The following is a 20,643-nucleotide window of genomic DNA, read 5'->3' on the forward strand; positions in this document are numbered from 1 at the left end:
CCTCTGAATCTGCAGGCCCCTCCCAGGACACACGGTTGCCTCCAAGTCCAGGAAACTGAATCCGAGAGGCCTCAATGTGTCAGGTGTCTGTCCCCGGTTTCATCAGGAATTTAAGGCAGGGTCCTGATGTTTACAACTGGGAAGTTCTCAAATGTGGGTAAACATTTTTTTCTAAGAAGCGGTATGCTTTAGGGAAGAAATGATCGGCACCTTCAGTAGGCCCGTAGAAATCAGCCTGATTCTCTCTTCTAAGCTACTACTACCCTTTGAAGAAAGCAAAGCCACAAAGGGGTTTGACTAAAGCCAGTCAAGTAACTGCCTGGGGACAGGGCTAGGAATAGAATCAGGCTTCTGGCGCCTGGGCCACCATTCTTGCCCTAAGCTGGTCTGTCTCCCAGCATAGGGCATAGGAAGACTTGCCACCATAGTTAGCACAACCAGAGGTGCTTTTAAGATTGCCAGTTTTGGGCTTCCCTGGTGGTACAGTGGTTAAGAATCCGCCTGCCAATTCAGGGGACATGGGTTCGAGCCCTGGTCTGGGAAGATCCCACATGCCGCGGAGCAACTAAACCCGTGTGCCACAACTACTGAGCCTGTGCTCTAGAGCCCGCGAGCCACAACTACTGAGCCCGTGTGCCACAACTACTGAAGCCCGTGCGCCTAGAGCCCGTGTTCCACAACAAGAGAAGCCACTGCAATGAAAAGCCCGCGCACCGCAACTAGAGAAAAGCCTGCGCGCAGCAACGAAGACCAAACGCAGCCATAAATTAAAAAAAAAAAAAAAAAAAAAGATTGCCAGTGTTTTCATGGAACTTGTCTTGAAGAACACATTATGCCTTTGCTTTCCAAATTTTAAAGGAATTGAAAACCTGTCAACACAACCTTCGGGCTTCTTTTGACAGAACCCTAAGGCTCATGTATATATTTTTATTATTTCAGAAGTAAAAGCCCCACTTCTAACCATGATCTGTTCTACATTACAGATTGCAACAGAGGCAATAGAAAATATTAGGACAGTTGTGTCCTTGACCCAGGAAAGAAAATTTGAATCAATGTATGTTGAAAAATTGTATGGAGCTTACAGGTAATGAGCATATGATTGTTACTAAGAACCTAGTCTTCTCCTAGGCTGAATTATTGATTCCAATTTTTGTTCCTGCTGCAAACAATGATATGATTGTAAGGACGACAGTTTTTTCAATAATTATCTCAGTGAAAATAAGTAACTTTTTGATGCAACTGGACCACAGGGTTGGGTTTTTACATCTCTTATAAAAAACAGTAAGATTGGGTCTCTAAGAGCTAAAAGGTACAGAGGGCTGCACAAGTATTTGTTCACCACTGCAGGCGACATAAACAACCCATCTGGTGATTCAGGATGAACATTCTTTTAGGGAATTGCTCAAACCTTTATTTTCTTTGCATTGTGTAGACTGAACCAAAGATGAGATTTGTTGTTGGGTTAAAGTGTTTCCTTTGTTTTCTGGGTGAGGACCAGATCTGTCCTGATCTGAAAACAAAGACACAGAGCCTGTTGCATTGGTTTATACTTGAGCAATTCGACAAACCTCCAGCACCTGTTTACCGCTTGTGTTCAACCAGGGCCTGTCCTTATAAATGAATATGTTTTAACACTAACAAAATTGAACACAACTTGAATCACAACTTTGTAGACTAGACCAATGGTTTTGAACACTTACATACTTGAACAGGGATAACTGAATTTCTGTGTATTCACCTTCCTAGTTATGTATACTTCATGCAGCTATTACATTTTCCTGGTCATTTGATGTCTGACGTATATCTGTCAGTAGCAGTGTAAATTGTTCAGTAACATTAAGTATTGTAACACCATGCTCACAGCACAGGAGTTAAACTATCCAGATCAGTAATACTTTAAATTTTTCCTCTTGCCAAGTGCCTACCTTCTAATCTGAAAATAAATAAATTAATGTTCTTCTGGAGGATTTAGAATAATAAAGTCAAATAAAGTAGCTAGGGCTTCCCTGGTGGCGCAGTGGTTGAGAGTCCGCCTGCCGATGCAGGGGACACGGGTTCGTGCCCCGGTCCGGGAGGATCCCACATGCCGCGGAGCGGCTGGGCCCGTGAGCCATGGCCGCTGGGCCTGCGCGTCTGGAGCCTGTGCTCCACAACGGGAGAGGCCACGGCAGTGAGAGGCCCGCGTACCGCAAAAAAGAAAAAAAAAAAAAAAGTAGCTAAACTAATAGAGGATAGCAAGAGGTCTAATTAGAAATGGTTCAAAACAAATTTTGTTGGGGATGGTGGGATCTCTGCTCCGGGAAGAACTTCTGATGTGTGTCTAGGTAAACCTCGGTGACCCTGCTTTTCTGAATCTGAAATGTGAACTTTGATATGAGAGACTATAACTCATCACAGAAGACAAGATAATAATATTAGACAACTGAATTTAGACAATTCAAACTTTAGTCCTAACTATGAAATCCTTTATTTTTGATAACAATCATGTCTGAGTTCCCAGATATTCCTGTGTAATAATAACAGCAACGATCATTTGAGCAACCGCTATGAGCTAGGTACTGTGCTAGTCGTTTGTATTGTCTATTTAGATCTCAAAACAATTTTGTTTCATACTGGTTATCCCCCTCTTACAAGTCAGAAAACTGATGCGTAGAGAGGTTAAGTCACTTAAATTAATTATAACTGGGGGCAGAATTTAAACACAGGTTGACTAGACTTAGCAGCTGTGCTCTTTGTACAAGCCAGTGCTAAGCGAGGTTGAAGATAATGGTTACAGATATACTGATTTGCTTTTCAGGAATTCTGTGCGGAAAGCACACATCTATGGAATTACTTTTAGTATTTCACAAGCATTTATGTATTTTTCCCATGCCGGTTGTTTTCGGTTTGGTGCCTATCTCATTGTGAATGGACATATGCACTTCAGAGACGTTATTCTGTAAGTAACTTTTAATTTATTGAGATTATTCCATAATAAAGTTTCAATAGGTCTATGCAAAGGTTTGGAATAGACCGAAAAACTAACTTGTTTTATGATGAAGTCATCTAGAGAGTTGAATCTACCCCAGAAATCGAATGTTGTCGGTCCTCCAAGGACAGTTTCATTATCCACGTGGACTAAAATCAACCAAGCTCATGAAAATGATCATGAACCAGAATTTCAGTAATACATAGAAGGACAGGAGGACAGCAGATGTTCTCAATGCAGAGATAAATCATAATTAGAAAACTGCTGGCGACCATGGACCCAAAACAGGTTATAATAGCTTACTATTTACAGGCAACCAAAGATGGCCTTGACAGTGGGATGGGAACACTTGACTGAAGTCTGGTAAACACTCTGTTCCCTAACCAGCCCTGGGATGACCCTGCCAACTTTTGCCTCTTAGCCTTCCCTATTTTCTTGGTTTCCAAGGCTAACCAATGGTCTTTCAAAATATGCTAAATACATTCAATTAGATTGCAGTCTAGTCTTGCCAAAGGGAAGCCATGCTTTTAAGATCACTTTGGCGTATTTCTGCTCTGATGGGATGATTTTTAAAAAGTAGCAAACAACTTAAAAAAAAAACAAAACCCAGGGTCAAGACGGACAGAGTGAAAGTGTTTAAAAGCTGTACTTTTGTTTTCATCCAAAATTAAAATAACCATGAAAAAAGAATATATATCTTTGCATCAGTCAGGATCCCAGCAGGGAACAAATGGCCCTGCAGATGGGGTAATGGAGGACAGTTTGCTAAAGGGTCTGTTTATAAAGATGTGAGAAGTATTAAGGTCAGCAGTGCCCAGCTAGGCACCACTAAGACCTTACTTAAGCCTAAAGGGCAAGAGGAGGGAAAGATTTTCAGAAGCCAGCGCAGGGGCCTTCTGTGCTCTTTGGTGGAAGGACCCCAACACCACACCTCTCCAACGGGAAAGAGACCAACACAACAAACGGCCTGGTCCCACTCCTCCAGCCTCCTTTCCTGCTATGCTATTCCTTGCCAAACCCCATCGGGAGCCAGGGGACCAGAAAACCTTTTGATGCAGACCCTGAAGGTCAGCCTGTCAGGCATCGGGGATGGTATAAGATAGAGATGGGAGAGTAGAAAGTGGTTTTGAAGGGACAGATGGAAATAGCCAGCTGGGAATTACCACTTGGAGACATTCACTGTCTAGAAAAATACCAATGAAAAAATCGGCCCTGCTTTTAAAAACTGTTTTATCATTAAAATGTTAAATTCTGGATAATTGGAAGATAGCTTTTAAAATCTTTCATACTAAAGCTGCATTACAGGCTGTACAGGAAAGCTAGGCAGCTAGCTACATGTGAGTTGTTCATCACTCTTCTACAATTTGATTTTTGATAATTAACCTCATCAAATATTTAAGGGAGAGCCTTACTCTACCCACCATTCCCCCCACCCCCCGTGTACTTAAAATACATTTTAATACCTTAGATTTACACTTTGCTGCACAGCAGTAATTAATACAGCATTGTAAATCAACTACAATTAAAAAAAAGAATTAAAAAAATAATGTATTAAATTACAAACCAAAACAAGGAGCCAAATGCCCTGACACACCCAATCCAGAATTATTTATCTGGTGTGTATCAGGGATACAGAAGCAAAGCAGAAAATATTCAGTGCATGGAATTTATTTGATTTAATTTTTTCAAACTTGTGGAACTTTGGTCTCTCTTATTTGAGTGTAGCTCAAAGAGACCAAAAAAAATAAAAATAAAAATACAGTTTCCCCCCAAAATCTTAGATTTAGAAGTTTGGGGGAAGTTTTTTTAAGTTCTCTATTAGAGATTTTCCTCCCCTCCCCTCTCTCTAGGGAGCTCTGGTGCCCAAAGTGAATAGCTTTGTGGAGGCGCAAATCTCAGAATCTTTAGTTCCTCCTAGAAGTTATAATCCATATGCATTCTTTTAATTGGAGAATAGACCGTTAGCTTAGTTGTTTTTTCAGGGTCATAGCAATAGTTCTTTTACTTGTAAGAGAAAAGCTATTTGTAGTAAAGGCTTATTTTGCCCAGTAAGAATTCTTTAACCACAGTGACGATGATTATTGTTTGTGCGGGGCTGCAGAAGAAACCACACCCTGGAGATCAGGGCTGTAGAGTCAGGAGGAAACCTCACTCCTTGTCTGGTACTGATCAAGTCCCTTCAGCCCCCAGAGCTTCAGTTCCCTCAAGTCTAAACGGGGTATGTGTCTTGTTACTAGAACTACCTGAGATCACAACTCAAGATTCTGTTAGCAGACGCTTCCTAAGAGAGGAGAGCTTTTTACCAAGTTACATGAAATCTAGGAAATGAGAAGCTCCTAAAGGAAGCCAGAAAGCAGTAGAAAAAAAGGAGACCCTCAGGCAGCGGGTGCCGCCTCCCCTCCCGGTCTCCTTTGGTCCTGGAATTTTCTAGCGATGTGTGAGGGAGGGAGGAGGGGGATTAGTAAGGGAGCGAAAACATCAGTACTGGCCAGCAGTAAGTCTTTGGGCTTTGAGACATCTCGGGGCTGAATTATATAAATTAACGTTTAAAATTCTTCTGCTCCCATCTAGGGTGTTTTCAGCGATCGTGTTGGGCGCCGTGGCTCTCGGACACGCGAGTTCCTTTGCTCCAGACTACGCTAAAGCCAAGCTGTCTGCAGCGCACTTATTCAGCCTGTTTGAAAGACAACCTTTGATTGACAGCCACAGTGAGGAAGGCCTGAGGCCTGTGAGTTCTCTGCTGTCTGATCAGCACTTGGTTAATTTTTTCCTAAACGTTTGCTGTCTGCTAGATCATGTCGACTGAAAAAAAAAAAAGCACAACGTGAGAGTTGTGAGTTAAGTTTTATTCGGGGCAGAATGAGGACTGCAGCCTGGGAGACAGCACCTCAGAGAGCTCGGAGAAACTGCTCCTAAGAGGGAGGGGGAACGTCAGAGTCCCATAGGATTTTAGTGAAGGGGGCACGTGCAGTGAAGCACGCATTTTGGCAGAGCCTTGCTGCTGCTCACAAGGAGCAGATGCCCCCATTAACGACTGTAGTGCTTTTCTAGGTACGAGAAGATGCAAGAAATTGGGTTCATAAAATCTTCTCCTGAAAATACCTAACTATCTGAAGGCCTGTCCTGCCAGTTTTTCCCAAAGCACAGAGCGCCTCATTCCTGATCTCCACCCTGGACTCCTTTCAGGGGGTGTTGAAGGCTGGCGGCTGCCGCAGTTTGTAACTCTTTCATTGTAGAGGCAGATGGCAAGTGGCAATTTTTAGTTGGCAGTTGCAACCACAGGATAAATTTGTAGTGATTACACTGACATTCACTTCACTGGCTTTGTGATAGTTACAAGGCTAATAATATTTGGCCAACTTTCCTGGCATTTTCAAATTCCATAGGGGGTTGCAAGGATGAGCACGTCAAAAGTAAAGAACCCCCAAATCCAGATGTACTAGAACTGAATAATTTCCATGAAAATTGTGAGTCACTTCTGCATGGAAGGTATGTGCCTGTAGCTGTGTGTGTAAACTGCGTTAGCAATTTGGCTTTCATCACATAATCGTCATCACAGCGTTACGACTGGGGAGAAGGCCACTTTATTCAGAGTAGGAGGAATAATCCTTTACTGTCCCCAAACTTAGATCTCAGTGTTCTTTGTGTTCCTTGCCTAACACAAGCTGCTGCACGTTTTAATGCAGGCGAAGCAGCGTGGGTAAAGCGATGGGGACTTAGCACAACCGTTTTGGAACTTCACCAGGTATTTCCTGTTCTGAGAAAATAGCTGTGCCCAAGTGAGGGAGATAAAGAGGCCACCAGGGCTGCAGGCAAGGGCTGTCCACTGAGACAGCAGGTAGAAACTGCTCTAAGTCCCCAAGCCTCTGAGCCTTGGGCCATTGACTTGGCTCCAGCCGCAAAATCATCAGTTGGGAAAGCTAAATATTTGTCTTCAATGAACCAGAAATTTTGAGTTTAGTTAACAACTCTGTAATATGACTGTCTTTAACCTGCACCCCCGGCTCCCATCTTCATTTTATGTAACAACTTGCTACCAATACTAACTGGTGCCAGTACCTGTACTGAATATGAATTGTATGTTTCTCTGCTATAGTGTTTGGTAAAGCTTCCTTGGAATTATACTTTTTTTTTTAAATTTATTTTTGGCTGCATTGGGTCCTCATTGCTGCACGTGGGCTTTCTCTAGTTGTGGCAAGCAGGAGCTACTCTTCGTTGTGGTGCGCGGGCTTCTCATTGCGGTGGCTTCTTGTGTTGCAGAACACGGATTCTAGGCGCATGGGCTTCATTAGTTGCGGCTCACGGGCTCAGTAGTTGCGGCGCACGGGGGTAGTATCTCCGCGGCATGTGGGATCTTCCCGGACCAGGGCTCGAACCCGTGTCCCCTGCATTGGCAGGCGGATTCTTAAGCACTGCGCCACCAGGGAAGGCCTTGAAATTATACTTTTTATTTCAGTCATTATCAGACCAATTACAATAGCAACATAAAAATACCTATTTTTTAGGATAAGTTTGAAGGAAACGTGACACTTAATGAAGTCGTGTTCAACTATCCCACGCGGCCAAACGTGCCCGTGCTTCAGGGGCTGAGCCTCGAGGTGAAGAAGGGCCAGACGCTGGCCCTGGTGGGCAGCAGCGGCTGTGGGAAGAGCACGGTGGTCCAGCTCCTGGAGCGGTTCTACGACCCCTTGGCTGGAACAGTGGTGAGCACACTTTCTTAAATTAGTAACTTGATTTAAGGCAGTATTTCAAGTGGCTAAACCAATATTCCCATAATATTGGAAAAAACTGGACAAGACCTATAATCCTAACTGATACAAGGACCACCATTCTCTAAACCCCAAGGTGGCACCCACAGTCAGACAGATATATGGGGACGGTAGGGTAGAACATCAGGAATTGAGTGTAGTTCAGAAAGTACTGAGTGTGAAGTTGATCTGTGCCCTGCCCTGGGCCTTCTGAGCCAGCTGGAGTCTCCTGCGTGAACACTCAATCGCTTCCTGGGTTGTAAAGGTAAGCCGCACAGTCCTGCCAGAGTTCTGAGTAGACGCCCAGGACTCCCTCCCCTCCTCTTGCCTTTGCCATCTCTCTCTAACCCGTACTCCAGCCCTCTCATATTTGACTTTCAGCATTGATGTTGTGGTGTCTAGCCCCTGGCCCTCTTCCATGAGTGGAGACTTGGCTCTTAGCGATAATGCCTGCATTTCCCATTACCTTGGGATGGTACCCACTGACCTAGCCCAGGAAGCCCACCCCCATTTAGACAGTCACCAGAATGTTAAACCTTGTTGAGTTGTTTCTTTGGGGGAAATCTTATGCTTCCACTATTACAATTACTCTGAAGGTATGAATACGGGCAAACCAGCTCAACAATACTCTGTAGGTGTGCTGTGCTAATACCACAGTGGGAATTTCTTTAGAGGGCAAGACTAGTTGCACTTGTGTGTATTTCTTCACCGTGCCCTTTGCATTGCTGGAAGCTGTATTCTCAGTTAGCACATCACAAGGCTCCTCTAGAAGCATCGTGCCTCCTGCTTACGGCAAACAAAAAAATCATCAAAACCACCATCAACAAAGCCAGTTTTCCAAAGACAAAGATACTGCCCTTTGAGCGTGTCCACTTTCCACTCAACTCTTGTCCTTTAGTGCCATCAAAAAGAGAAATGGGGGGAGTTGAAGGCTGGTGGTTCTCAAGTGAAAGAGAGGTAGAGGCAGGAAAGGAGATAACCAACTTTCAAAATCTGGGGCCATGCTGATCTGCTTTTTGTCCTGGTGTGCCTGGAGGGGGGGATACAGTCAAGGTGAAAGGTTGCAGTTGTTCAGGCGACAGCAGATATGAGCAGGACACCTAACTGCATACTTCTTAAAGGCAGAGGACGGTACATTTGCCTGGATGAGGGCAAGGTAGGAAGCAGAGAAAGTAATGTGGAAAGACGGGGCCAAATGTGCCGCCATTTTTCCAGGTAGAACAAGAAAGGGATGGCCTAGTTAACAACAAGAAATCGTTTTGTTGGCTGTGTAAGAGCTTACAGGCTGTGAGGGTTGGTATTTCACAAACTGCTGAAGCCCACGTGCAACAGTCCTCCTAGTAACTTACTGTTTAGTTGTTTGTTTTTTAAGCCCTTCTTATAGTTTGTGGACTTTGGTTTTCAGCTCCTAGATGGTCAAGAAGCAAAGAAACTCAACATCCAGTGGCTCAGAGCCCAACTCGGAATTGTGTCCCAGGAGCCCATCCTGTTTGACTGCAGCATTGCCGACAACATTGCCTATGGAGACAACAGCCGGTCTGTAAAGATGCCTGAAATTGTGAGTGCCGCCAAAGCAGCCAACATCCATCCTTTCATCGAGACCTTACCCAAAGTAAGTGAACTGGTAGCTTCCTAGGCTGATACCAGAATCAACTGCAAACTGTTTTCCTCCTCCAACAGTTCCCAAAGTTATACTTCAAAGTCTTGCAACAGAACTTGCCTCTGTACTAGCACTGTGACCTTGGACAAGACACTGAAGTCCATGATACCAAGTTTCCTTACTGGTAAATGGGAAAATTAGGCATGGTGTCTACCTTGTACAAATGTCGTGAGAAGCAAACGAGGTGATGTTAAGTCACCTCAAACAGGTGCTTGAGGGCTGCGTTCGTACTGTAGCCATGTTTGCTTTATTCCTTACGGTACTTTCTTTTTTAAACATTTTATTTTGAGATAATTATAGATTCATGTGCAGTTGTAAGGAATACAGAGATCTTGTGTACCCTTGACCCAGTTTCCTCCAGCGACATCTTGCAAAACTAATAGGGTACTGCAACCACGATACTAATTTTGATACAATCCACTTATCTTGCTCAGACTTCCCCAGTTTCATTATACTTGTCTGCATTTGGATACGTTTGTAGTTCTACGCAATTTTACTGCGTGTGTAGACTCATGTATCCACTACCCCTGTCAAGATACGGAACGTTTTCATCACCACAGATTCCTCATTTTGCCCTTTTATAGCCACACACCCCTCCTCCCTGCCCTTACTCCCCACGACCCCTGGCAACCACTAACTGTTCTCCATTTCTGTAATCTTATACTTTAAGAATGTTATGTAAACATATGTACAGTATATAACCTTGTGAGATTAGCTTTTTGCCTCAGCATAATTCCCTGAAGCTGTTGTGTATAACTGTATACACAACAGCTCATGCCTTTTTATTGCTGAGTCGGATGGCTTCATGGTCTGGATGGCCCGCAGCTTTTTAAATTTTTATTGGGGTATAGTTGATTTACAATGCTGTGTTAGTTTCTGGTGTACAGCCAAGTGAATCACTTATGCATATACATTTATCCACTCTTTTAGATTCTTTTCCCATATAGGCCATTACAGAGTACTGAGTAGAGTTCCCTGTGCTATACAGTAGGTCCTAATTAGTTATCGATTTATATATAGTAGTGTGTATATGTCAATCCCAATCTCCCAATTTATCCCCCTCCCCTTACCCGCTGGTAGCCATAAATTTATTTTCTACATCTGTAACTCTTATTTCTGTTTTGTAGAGAAAAGGGAACCCTCTTGCACTGTTCGTGGGAATGTAGATTGGTACAGCCACTATGGAGAACAGTATGGAGGTTCCTTACAAAAAGTAAAAATAGAGCTACCATGTGGTCCTCAGCTTTTTTAACTAGTCACCTGTTGAAGCACATCTAGGTTGTTTCCGTTTGGGCTATTAAGAGTAAAGCTGCTATAAATACTTGTGTACAGGCTTTAGTGTGACCCTAAATTTTTATTTCTCCGCGATAAATGCCCAGGAGCACAATTGCTAGACCATATGCTACTTGCTTGTTTAACTTTATAAGAAACTGCTCAACTGTTTTCCAAGGTGACCCTGCCATTTCATTTTCCCACCAGCAAGTATGAGGGAGGGATACCGTTGCTCTGAATCTTTGCCACCATTTGCTGTTGCCACTGTTTTTTCTACCATCCTGATAGGTGTACAGTGATATCTTACTGTGGTTTTAATTTGCATTTCCTAATGGCAGAGGACGTTGAACATTTTTTTATATAGTTATTTGCCATCTATATTTCCTCTTTGGTGAAATGTCTTTTCATGTCTTTTGCCCACTTTCTAATTGGATTATTTTTTACTGTTGAGTTTTGACAGATTTTTATATATTCATGTTACTAGTCCCGTGTTGGAAATGTAGTTTGCAAATATTTTCTCCCAGTTTGTAGCTTATTTTTTCATCCTTTTAATGGGGTCTTTTTCAGAGCTTCGGTTTTTAATTTTGATGAGGTCCAATTCATTTTTTCCTTTTACAGACTGTGCTTTTGATGTCAAGTCCGAGAACTCTGTGCCTAGCCCTTGGTCCTGAAGATTTTTCTCCACTGTTTTCTGAATTTATGGTTTTACATTTTACTTTTAAGTTCACACTCCATTTTGAGTTAATTTTGGTATAAGGTTGTTTTTCTTTAGTGTTTCATTTCTTTGGAGAGGACTGTACTCTCCAATTTCCACGGTCCCCAACACTCCCTATTTATTACCTCATTATTAGCAGTTATGGCTATAGCCAAATTGCAGTGAAATCAATATATATTTGAAAACTAAGAGTTCAGTGAAACAATTTTCACAGTGACTAGTAACTTGATCTTATATTGAGTGCTGTGTATATATATTTTTTCTCTTGATTATATATTCCTTAAGGGTAAGAACACAGACAATTTCATTTTTATACTTCCCACAGTTCTGGCATAATAGGTAGCTGGTAAATATTTAAGTGAATGAATGAGTTTAAAAAAGAATAGGCTCCATGCGAGTCATGTGAATATTTCAAATAAAAAATGTTATACCTTAAACACTAACGTAACCATTTTAGGACTCCAGTGATAGCAGATCAACTGACATTTTGATAATGGTAGGAATTGGAGAATTTGTTGCAGCATACCATTGAAAACTAAGGTCATTAAGTTTCTAGTTTGATTTTGAAAATGAATGTCCTGTTAAAAAAAATTAAATGGACAACTTGGTAGTTGTTACAGAAACTTTTTAGTGATTCTAAGTAATTTTTTCTTATAATTAGAACTGTCAAGTGTTAAGAAGTAAAAGTTTATTTGTTAAGAAGTAAAAGTTTATTCCATATGTCATTAGAATTTTTCTGAGCTAGAACTTTATTAACTTTACTAATGGCTAACTTGCAGAAATATGAAACAAGAGTGGGAGATAAGGGGACTCAGCTTTCAGGAGGTCAAAAACAGAGGATTGCTATTGCCCGAGCCCTCATCCGACACCCCCGAATCCTACTGTTGGATGAAGCTACATCAGCTCTGGATACTGAAAGTGAAAAGGTATGGCCTCTTACCTCATGTCCCATTTAATTTATAAAATAGAACTTCTTTGTGCAGTCAACCATGAAAAAATAGATAAACACAAACAGCTCATACAGCTAAATATCCAGGGGGGAAAAAAAAACCCAGTCAAGAAATGGGCAGAAGACCTAAACAGTTATTTTTCCAAAGAAGACATACAGATGGCCAACAAGCGCATGAAAAGATGCTCACCATCACTAATTAATGGAGAAATGCAAATCAAAACTACAGTGAGTACCACCTCACACTGGTCAGAATGGCCATCATCAGAAAGTCAACAGGGACTTCCCTGGTGGCACAGTGGTTAAGAATCCACCTGCCAATTCAGGGGACATGGGTTGGATCCCTAGTCCTGAAAGATCCCACATGCTACAGAGCAACTGAGCCCATGTGCCACAACTACTGAAGCCTGTGCACCTAGAGCCCATGCTCTGCAACAACAGAAACCGCCACAATGAGAAGCCTGTGCGCCACAAGGAAGAGTAGCCCCTGCTTGCCACAACTAGAGAAAGCCTGCACGCAGCAACAAAGACCCAACACAGCCATCCATCCATAAATAAATAAATAAAATAAATAAAATTTTATTTATTTATTTAAAAAAAAGTCTACAAATAACAAATGCTGGAGAGGGTGTGGAGAAAAGGGAACTCTCCTACACTGTGGGTGGGAATGTAAATTGGTACAACCATTATGGAGAACAGTATGGAAGTTCCTTAAAAAACTAAAAATAGAACTACCATATGACCCAGCAATCCCACTCCTGGGCATATATCTGGAGAAAAACATGGTCTGAAAGTATACATGCACCCCAATGTTCGTTGCAGCACTGTTTACAATAGCCAGGATATGGAAGCAACCTAAATGTCCATTGACGAATGGAGAAAGAAGATGTGGTACATATATACAATGGAATGCTACTCAGCCATAAAAAAGAACAAAATAATGCCATTTGCAGCAACATGGATGGACCTAGAGATTATTATACTAAGTGAAGTAAGTCAGAGAAAGACAAATACCATTATGATATCACTCAAATGTGGAATCTAATTTAAAACTGATACAAAGGAACTTATTCACAAAACAGAAATAGACGTCACAGACATAGAAAACAAACATGGTTGCCAAAGGGGAAAGGAGGGGAGGGATAAATTAGTCTGGTTTTAAAATGTACATACTACTATATATAAAATAGATATCCAACAAGGACCTACTGTATAGCACAGGGAACTATACTCAATATTCTGTAACAACCTATATGAGAAAAGAATTTGAAAAAATACATACCTGTATATGTAAAACTGAATTACTCTGCTGTACCCCTGAAACTAACACACCATTGTAAATCAACTCTATTTCAATAAATTTTTTAAAAATAGGCAAGCACAGAAATAAACAAATGTAGATAGCGGTTATTTTGAGGTAGAATATTTTAATTGAATCCCTTCCAGCATTTTCCAGATTTTCAAAAATGACCACGTATTACTTGTATAAAATGTTATTTTTTTGCACTTTTCATTTGCTTTAGCGCATTAATAATGGAAAACCTGGGAAATAAAATACTCAAAAGTGAAGTAGTTAAGTTTAAATCATTTGGTGACTAGTGTGAGAATCCATTTTTATTATAAAGAACATAACTATATGCAAAATGGATTATTTAGCTACCCACCACCAGTCCCTCCCATCAGGAAATTTGCACAAGCCTCTTAGATAGCCTCATCCACCAGAGGGCAGACAGCAGAAGCAAGAAGAACTATAATTCTGCAGCCTGTGGAACAAAAACCACATTCACAGGAAGACAGACAAGATAAAAAGGCAGAGGGCTATATACCAGATGAAGGAACAAGATAAAACCCCAGAAGAACAACTAAATGAAGTGGAGATAGGCAACCTTCCAGAAAAAGAATTCAGAATAATGACAGTGAAGATGATCCAGGACCTTGGAAAAAGAATGGAGGCAAAGATTGAGAAGGTGCAAGAAATGTTTAACAAAGACCTGGAAGAATTAAAGAACAAACAAACAGAAATTAACAATACAATAACTGAAATGAAAAATACACTAGAAGGAATCAATAGCAGAATAACTGAGGCAGAAGAACAGATGAGTGACCTGGAAGACAGAATGATGGAATTCACTGCTGCAGAACAGACTAAAGAAAAAAGAATGAAAAGAAATGAAGACAGCCTAAGAGACCTCTGGGACAACATTAAACGCAACAACATTCGCATTATAGGGGTCGCAGACGGAGAAGAGAGAGAGAAAGAACCAGAGAAAATATCTGAAGACATTATAGTCAAAACCTTCCCTAACATGGGAACGGAAATAGCCACCCAAGTCCAGGAAGGGCAGAGAGTCCCATACAGGATAAACCCAAGGAGAAACATGCCAAGACACATAGTAATCAAATGGGCAAAAATTAAAGACGAAGAAAAACTACTGAAAGCAGCAAGGGAAAAACGTCAAGTAACATACAAGGGAACTCCCATAAGGTTAACAGCTGATTTCTCAGCAGAAACTCTACAAGCCAGAAGGGAGTGGCATGATGTACTTAAAGTGATGAAAGGGAAGAACCTACGACCAAGATTACTCTCAGTTACCCAGCAAGGATCTCATTCAGAATCGATGAAGAAATCAAAAGCTTTACAGACAAGCAAAAGCTAAGAGAATTCAGCACCACCAAACCAGCTCTACAACAAATGCTAAAGGAACTTCTCTAAGTGGGAAACAAAAGAGAAGAAAAGAACCTACAAAAACAAACCAAAAACAATTAAGAAAACAGTATTAGGAACACACATATCAATAATTATCTTAAATGTGAATGGATTAAATGTTCCAACCAAAAGACACAGGCTTGCTGAATGGATACAAAAACAAGACCCACACATACGCTGTCTACAAGAGACCCACTTCAGACCTAGGGAGATATACAGACTGAAAGTGAGGGGTTGGAAAATGATATTCCATACAAATGGAAATGAAAAGAAAGCTGGAGTAGCTATACTCATATCAAATAAAATAGACTTTAAAATAAAGAATGTTACAAGAGACAAGGAAGGACACTAAATAATGATCAAGGGATCAATCCAAGAAGAAGATATAACAATTATATATGCACCCAACACAGGAGCACCTCAATACATAAGGCAACTGCTTTAAAAGAGGAAATCGACAGTAACACAATAATAGTACAGGACTTTAACACCTCACTTACACCAATGGACAGATCATCCAAAATGAGAATAAGGAAACAGAAGCTTTAAATGACACAATAGACCAGATAGATTTAATTGATATTTATAGGACATTCCATCCAAAAACAGGTTACACGTTCTTGAAGTGTGCACAGAACACTCTCCAGGATAGATCACATCTTGGGTCACAAATCAAACCTCAGTAAATTTAAGAAAATTGAAATCATATCAAGCATCTTTTCTGACCACAACGCTATGAGATTAGAACTGAATTACAGGGAAAAAAACGTAAAAAACACAAACACATGGGGGCTAAACAATATGTTACTAAATAACGAAGACTGAAGAAATCAAAGAGGAAATCAAAAAATACCTAGAGACAAATGACAAAACACAACGATCCAAAACCTACGGGATGCAGCACAAGCAGTTCTAAGAGGGAAGTTTATAGCTATACGAGCCTACCTCAAGAAACAAGAAAAATCTCAAGTAAACAATCCAACCTTACACCTAAAGGAACTAGAGAAAGAAGAACAAACAAAACCCAAAGTTAGCAGAAGAAAAGAAATCATAAAGATCAAAGCAGAAATAAATGAAATAGAAACAAAGAAAACAATAGCAAAGATCAATAAAACTAAAAGCTGGTTGTTTGAGAAGATAAACAAAATTGATAAACCACTGGCCAGACTCACCAAGAAAAAGAGGGAGAGGACTCAATACAGTTAGAAATGAAAAAGGAGAAGTTATAATAGACACCACAGAAATACAAAGCATCCTAAGAGACTACTACAAGCAACTCTATGCCAATAAAATGGGCAACCTGGAAGAAATGGACAAATTCTTAGAAAGGTATGAACTTCCAAGACTGAACCAGGAAGAAACAGAAAATATGAACAATCACAAGTAATGAAATTGAAACTGTGATTAAGAATCTTCCAACAAACAAAAGTCCAGGACCAGATGGCTTCACAAGTGAATTCTATCAAATATTTAGTGAAGAGCTAACAATCATCCTTCTCAAACTCTTCCAAAAAATTGCAGAGGAAGGAACACTCCCAAACTCATTGTATGAGGCCACCATCACCCTGACACCAAAACCAGACAAAGATACTACAAAAAAATAAAATTACAGACCAATATCACTGATGAATATAGATGCAAAAATCCTCAACAAAATACTAGCAAACAGAATCCAACAACACATTAAAAGGACCATCCACCATGATCAAGTGGGATTTATCCCAGGTATGCAAGGAATCTTCAATATACGCAAATCAATCAATGTGATACACCATATTAACGAAGGAGAAAAACCATATGATCATCTCAATACATGCAGAAACAGCTTTTGAACAAAATTCAACACGCATTTATGATAAAAACTCTCCAGAAAGTGGGCATAGAGAGAACCTACCTCAACATAATAAAGGCCATATACGACAAACCCACAGCAAACATCATTCTCAATGGTGAAAAACTGAAAGCATTTCCTCTAAGATCAGGAACAAGACAAGGATGTCCACTCTCACCACTATTATTCAACATAGCTTTAGAAGTCCTAGCCATGGCAATCAGAGAAGAAAAATAAAAGGAATACAAATTTGAAAAGAAGAAGTAAAACTGTCACTGTTTGAAGATGACATGATACTATACATAGAGAATCCTAAAAATGCCACCAGAAAACTACTAGAGCTAAACAATGAATTTGGTAAAGTTGCAGGATACAAAATTAATGCACAGAAATCTCTTGCATTCCTATACACTAATGATGAAAATCTGAAAGAGAAATTAAGGAAACACTCCATTTACCGTTGCAACAAAAAGAAAAAAATACCTAGGAATAAACCTACCTAAGGAGACAAAAGACCTGTATGCAGAAAACTATAAGACACTGATGAAAGAAATTAAAGATGATACCGACAGATGGAGAGATATACCAAATTCTTGGATTAGAAGAATCAATATTGTGAAAATGGCTATACTACCCAAAGCAATCTACAGATTCAATGCAATCCCTATCAAATTACCAATGGCATTTTTTACGGAACTAGAACAAATCATCTTAAAATTTGTATGGAGACACAAAAGACCCCGAATAGCCAAAGCAGTCTTTAGAGAAAAAAACGGAGCTGGAGGAATCAGACTCCCCGACTTCAGACTATACTACAAAGCTACAGTAATCAAGACAATATGGTATTGGCACAAAAACAGAAACACAGATCAATGGAACAAGATAGAAAGCCCAGAGATAAACCCACGCACCTATGGTCAACTAATGTATGACAAAGTAGGCAAAGATATACAATGGAGCAAGACAGTCTCTTCGATAAGTGGTGCTGGGAAAACTGGACAGCTACATGTAAAAGAATAAAATTAGAACACTCCCTAACACTATACACAAAAATAAACTCAAAATGGATTCGAGACCTAAATGTAAGACCAGAGACTATAAAACTCTTAGAGGAAAACAAAGGAAAAACACTCTTTGAATCACAGCAAGATATTTTTTGATCTACCTCCTAGAATAATGGAAACATAAGCAAATGGGACCTAATGAAACTTCACAGCTTTTGCACAGCAAAGTAAACCATAAACAAGACGAAAAGACAACCCTCAGGGGCTTCCCTGGTAACGCAGTGGTTGAGAATCTGCCTGCCAATGCAGGGGACACAGGTTCGAGCCCTGATCCGGGAAGATCCCACATGCCGCGGAGCAACTGGGCCCGTGAGCCACAACTACTAAGCCTGCGCGTCTGGAGCCTGTACTCCACAAGAGGGGCCGCAATAGTGAGAGGCCCGCACACCACGATGAAGAGTGGCCCCTGCTTGCCACAACTAGAGAAAGCCCTCGCACAGAAATGGAGACCCAACACAGCCAAAAATAAATATACATTAAGACAACCCTCAGAATGGGAGAAAATATTTGCAAACGAATCCTTGGACAAAGGATTAATCTCCAAAATATATAAACAGCTCATGCAGCTCAATATTAAAGAAACAAACAACCCAATGCAAAAATGGGCAGGACACCTAAATAGACATTTCTCCAAAGAAGACATACAGATGGCGAAGAAGCACATGAAAAGCTGTTCAACATCACTAACTATGAGAGAAATGCAAATCAAAACTACAATGAGGTATCACCTCACACCAGTTAGAATGGGCATTATCAGAAAATCTACAAACAACAAATGCTGGAGAGGGTGTGGACCAAAGGGAACCCTCTTGCACTGTTGGTGGGAATGTAAATTGATATAGCCACTATGGAGAACAGTATGGAGGTTCCTTAAAAAGCTAAAAATAGAATTACCGTATGATCCAGCAATCCCACTACTGGGCATATACCCAGAGAAAACCATAATTCAAAAAGACACATGCACCCCAATGTTCATTGCAGCACTGTTTACAATAGCCAGGTCATGGAAGCAACCTAAATGCCCATCGACAGATGAATGGGTAAAGAAGATGTGGTACGTATATACAATGGAATATTACTCAGCCATAAAAGGAACAAAATTGAGTCATCTGTTGAGACGCGGTTGGATCTAGAGACTGTCATACAGAGTGAAGTAAGTCAGAAAGAGAAAAACAAATATCGTATATTAACGCATGTATGTGGAACCTAGACTAATGGTACAGATGAGCCGGTTTGCAGGGCAGAAGTTGAGGCACAGATGTAGAGAACAAACGTATGGACACCAAGGGGGGAAAGCAGCGTGGGGGGAGGGTTGGGGTGAGGTGTGATGGATTGGGCTAATGGGATTGACATGTATATATACACTGATGTGTATAAAACTGATGCCTAATAAGAACCTGCAGTATACAAACTACTAATACTAAACTTTCTTTGGGTTATTATTATGGAAATATTAATATAAATGTTTCAGACATTACATGAAATTTCTAAAAATCTTATATGTTCTGGTATAATATTATAAGGCATAATTCTAGTTATTACTTGAAAATGTATATCTCAGAAATAACTAAATTTCCTTGTCAATTGCATTATTATGAACTTTCATCAAATCTTTAACCGTGGTCATTTTTAAGTCTTTTGTCATTTACAGACAGTTCTGGGTGTACTCTGATGCTTTTGCAAAAATGTTCCTATAAAAGGGTTTCATCTTCAAGGAATTCATGGAAAAGACTCTGACAAGTACAGGTTTCTGGTAACTGACTATACTGCTGACGTGAATGAATAAGCATTTTCAGAACTCTAATGGAAAACTGATGAACTCATAAAAGTGTTAACAAAAGATCAAGATAAAAAAAATTTACATGGGACTGAGTGAACTGATGAGGATGATTATAATTTTTGTGACTTTCTGTTTGAATAAAAAAAAAAATCCCACAAGGACTCAGAGGCAAAAAAATATACAAATCAATTTTCACTGCAAAGTAAAGGAGCTGTTACAGTGGAGGATTACTGGACTAAATGTCAATATTATGACATAGTATGAGTGTGTTTCGTGTTTGGTAATTGTAATCATTGTTGCTTTTGCTGTGTTCATCCATTTACAATGCTTGGTGTCAGTCTATCTCTTGTAAAAATAAAATACAGTGTGTGTGTGTGAAAAAAAAGATGGATTATGTAAAAACATGCATAAAGCTAAAGATTCAAAATGAGACAAGAAAGGTAATTTTCTTTTGTACATATGGTAAAATATTTAGATTTCCTTTACAGTTAAAACTTATTTCTACAATTTTTAAGATAAGGCTTCTGTTCTGATTTATCAATAGATTGTCCAAGAAGCTCTGGACAAAGCCCGAGAAGGCCGCACCTGCATTGTGATCGCTCACCGCCTGTCCACCATTCAGAATGCAGACTTGATAGTGGTGATTGAGAACGGCAAAGTCAAGGAGCACGGCACACACCAGCAGCTGCTAGCACAGAGAGGCATCTATTTCTCTATGGTCAATGTCCAGGCAGGGACACAGAAGTGATGAACTCTTGTTATAGTGTATCTTAAAAATAAATTCAAATCATTCTACAACTTTTTCTGATTTAGAGACTTCTTTTCTAAGTCATCATAAAATATAGGTATATCTTATTCCATATCAATTTAGAACATCCAATTTGGGGTTGGATATTACAGCATTTGAAATGTAGGAGTTAAAAGTAACATCTGGCTTGATGAAGTATGA

General features: G+C 40.2%; 1 protein-coding gene across 1 annotated transcript in view; it reads left to right on the plus strand.

Moving 5' to 3' along the window:
• The window catches only part of LOC132524780 (phosphatidylcholine translocator ABCB4-like), a 75,715-nt gene extending 55,229 nt beyond the window's left edge, over positions 1-20,486 (plus strand). Inside the window, exons 22-28 of the mRNA XM_060157184.1 lie at positions 984-1,084; positions 2,798-2,938; positions 5,540-5,696; positions 7,474-7,671; positions 9,122-9,328; positions 12,143-12,289; positions 20,239-20,486. Of these exons, the coding sequence (XP_060013167.1) occupies positions 984-1,084; positions 2,798-2,938; positions 5,540-5,696; positions 7,474-7,671; positions 9,122-9,328; positions 12,143-12,289; positions 20,239-20,442 (1,155 nt within the window). The 3' untranslated portion in view covers positions 20,443-20,486. The remainder of the gene's footprint in view (positions 1-983; positions 1,085-2,797; positions 2,939-5,539; positions 5,697-7,473; positions 7,672-9,121; positions 9,329-12,142; positions 12,290-20,238) is intronic.
• Positions 20,487-20,643: the final 157 nt, after the last annotated feature.

This window comes from Lagenorhynchus albirostris, chromosome 8, assembly GCF_949774975.1.
Source record: "Lagenorhynchus albirostris chromosome 8, mLagAlb1.1, whole genome shotgun sequence".
In the NCBI taxonomy this organism is placed as follows: Eukaryota; Metazoa; Chordata; class Mammalia; order Artiodactyla; family Delphinidae; genus Lagenorhynchus; species Lagenorhynchus albirostris.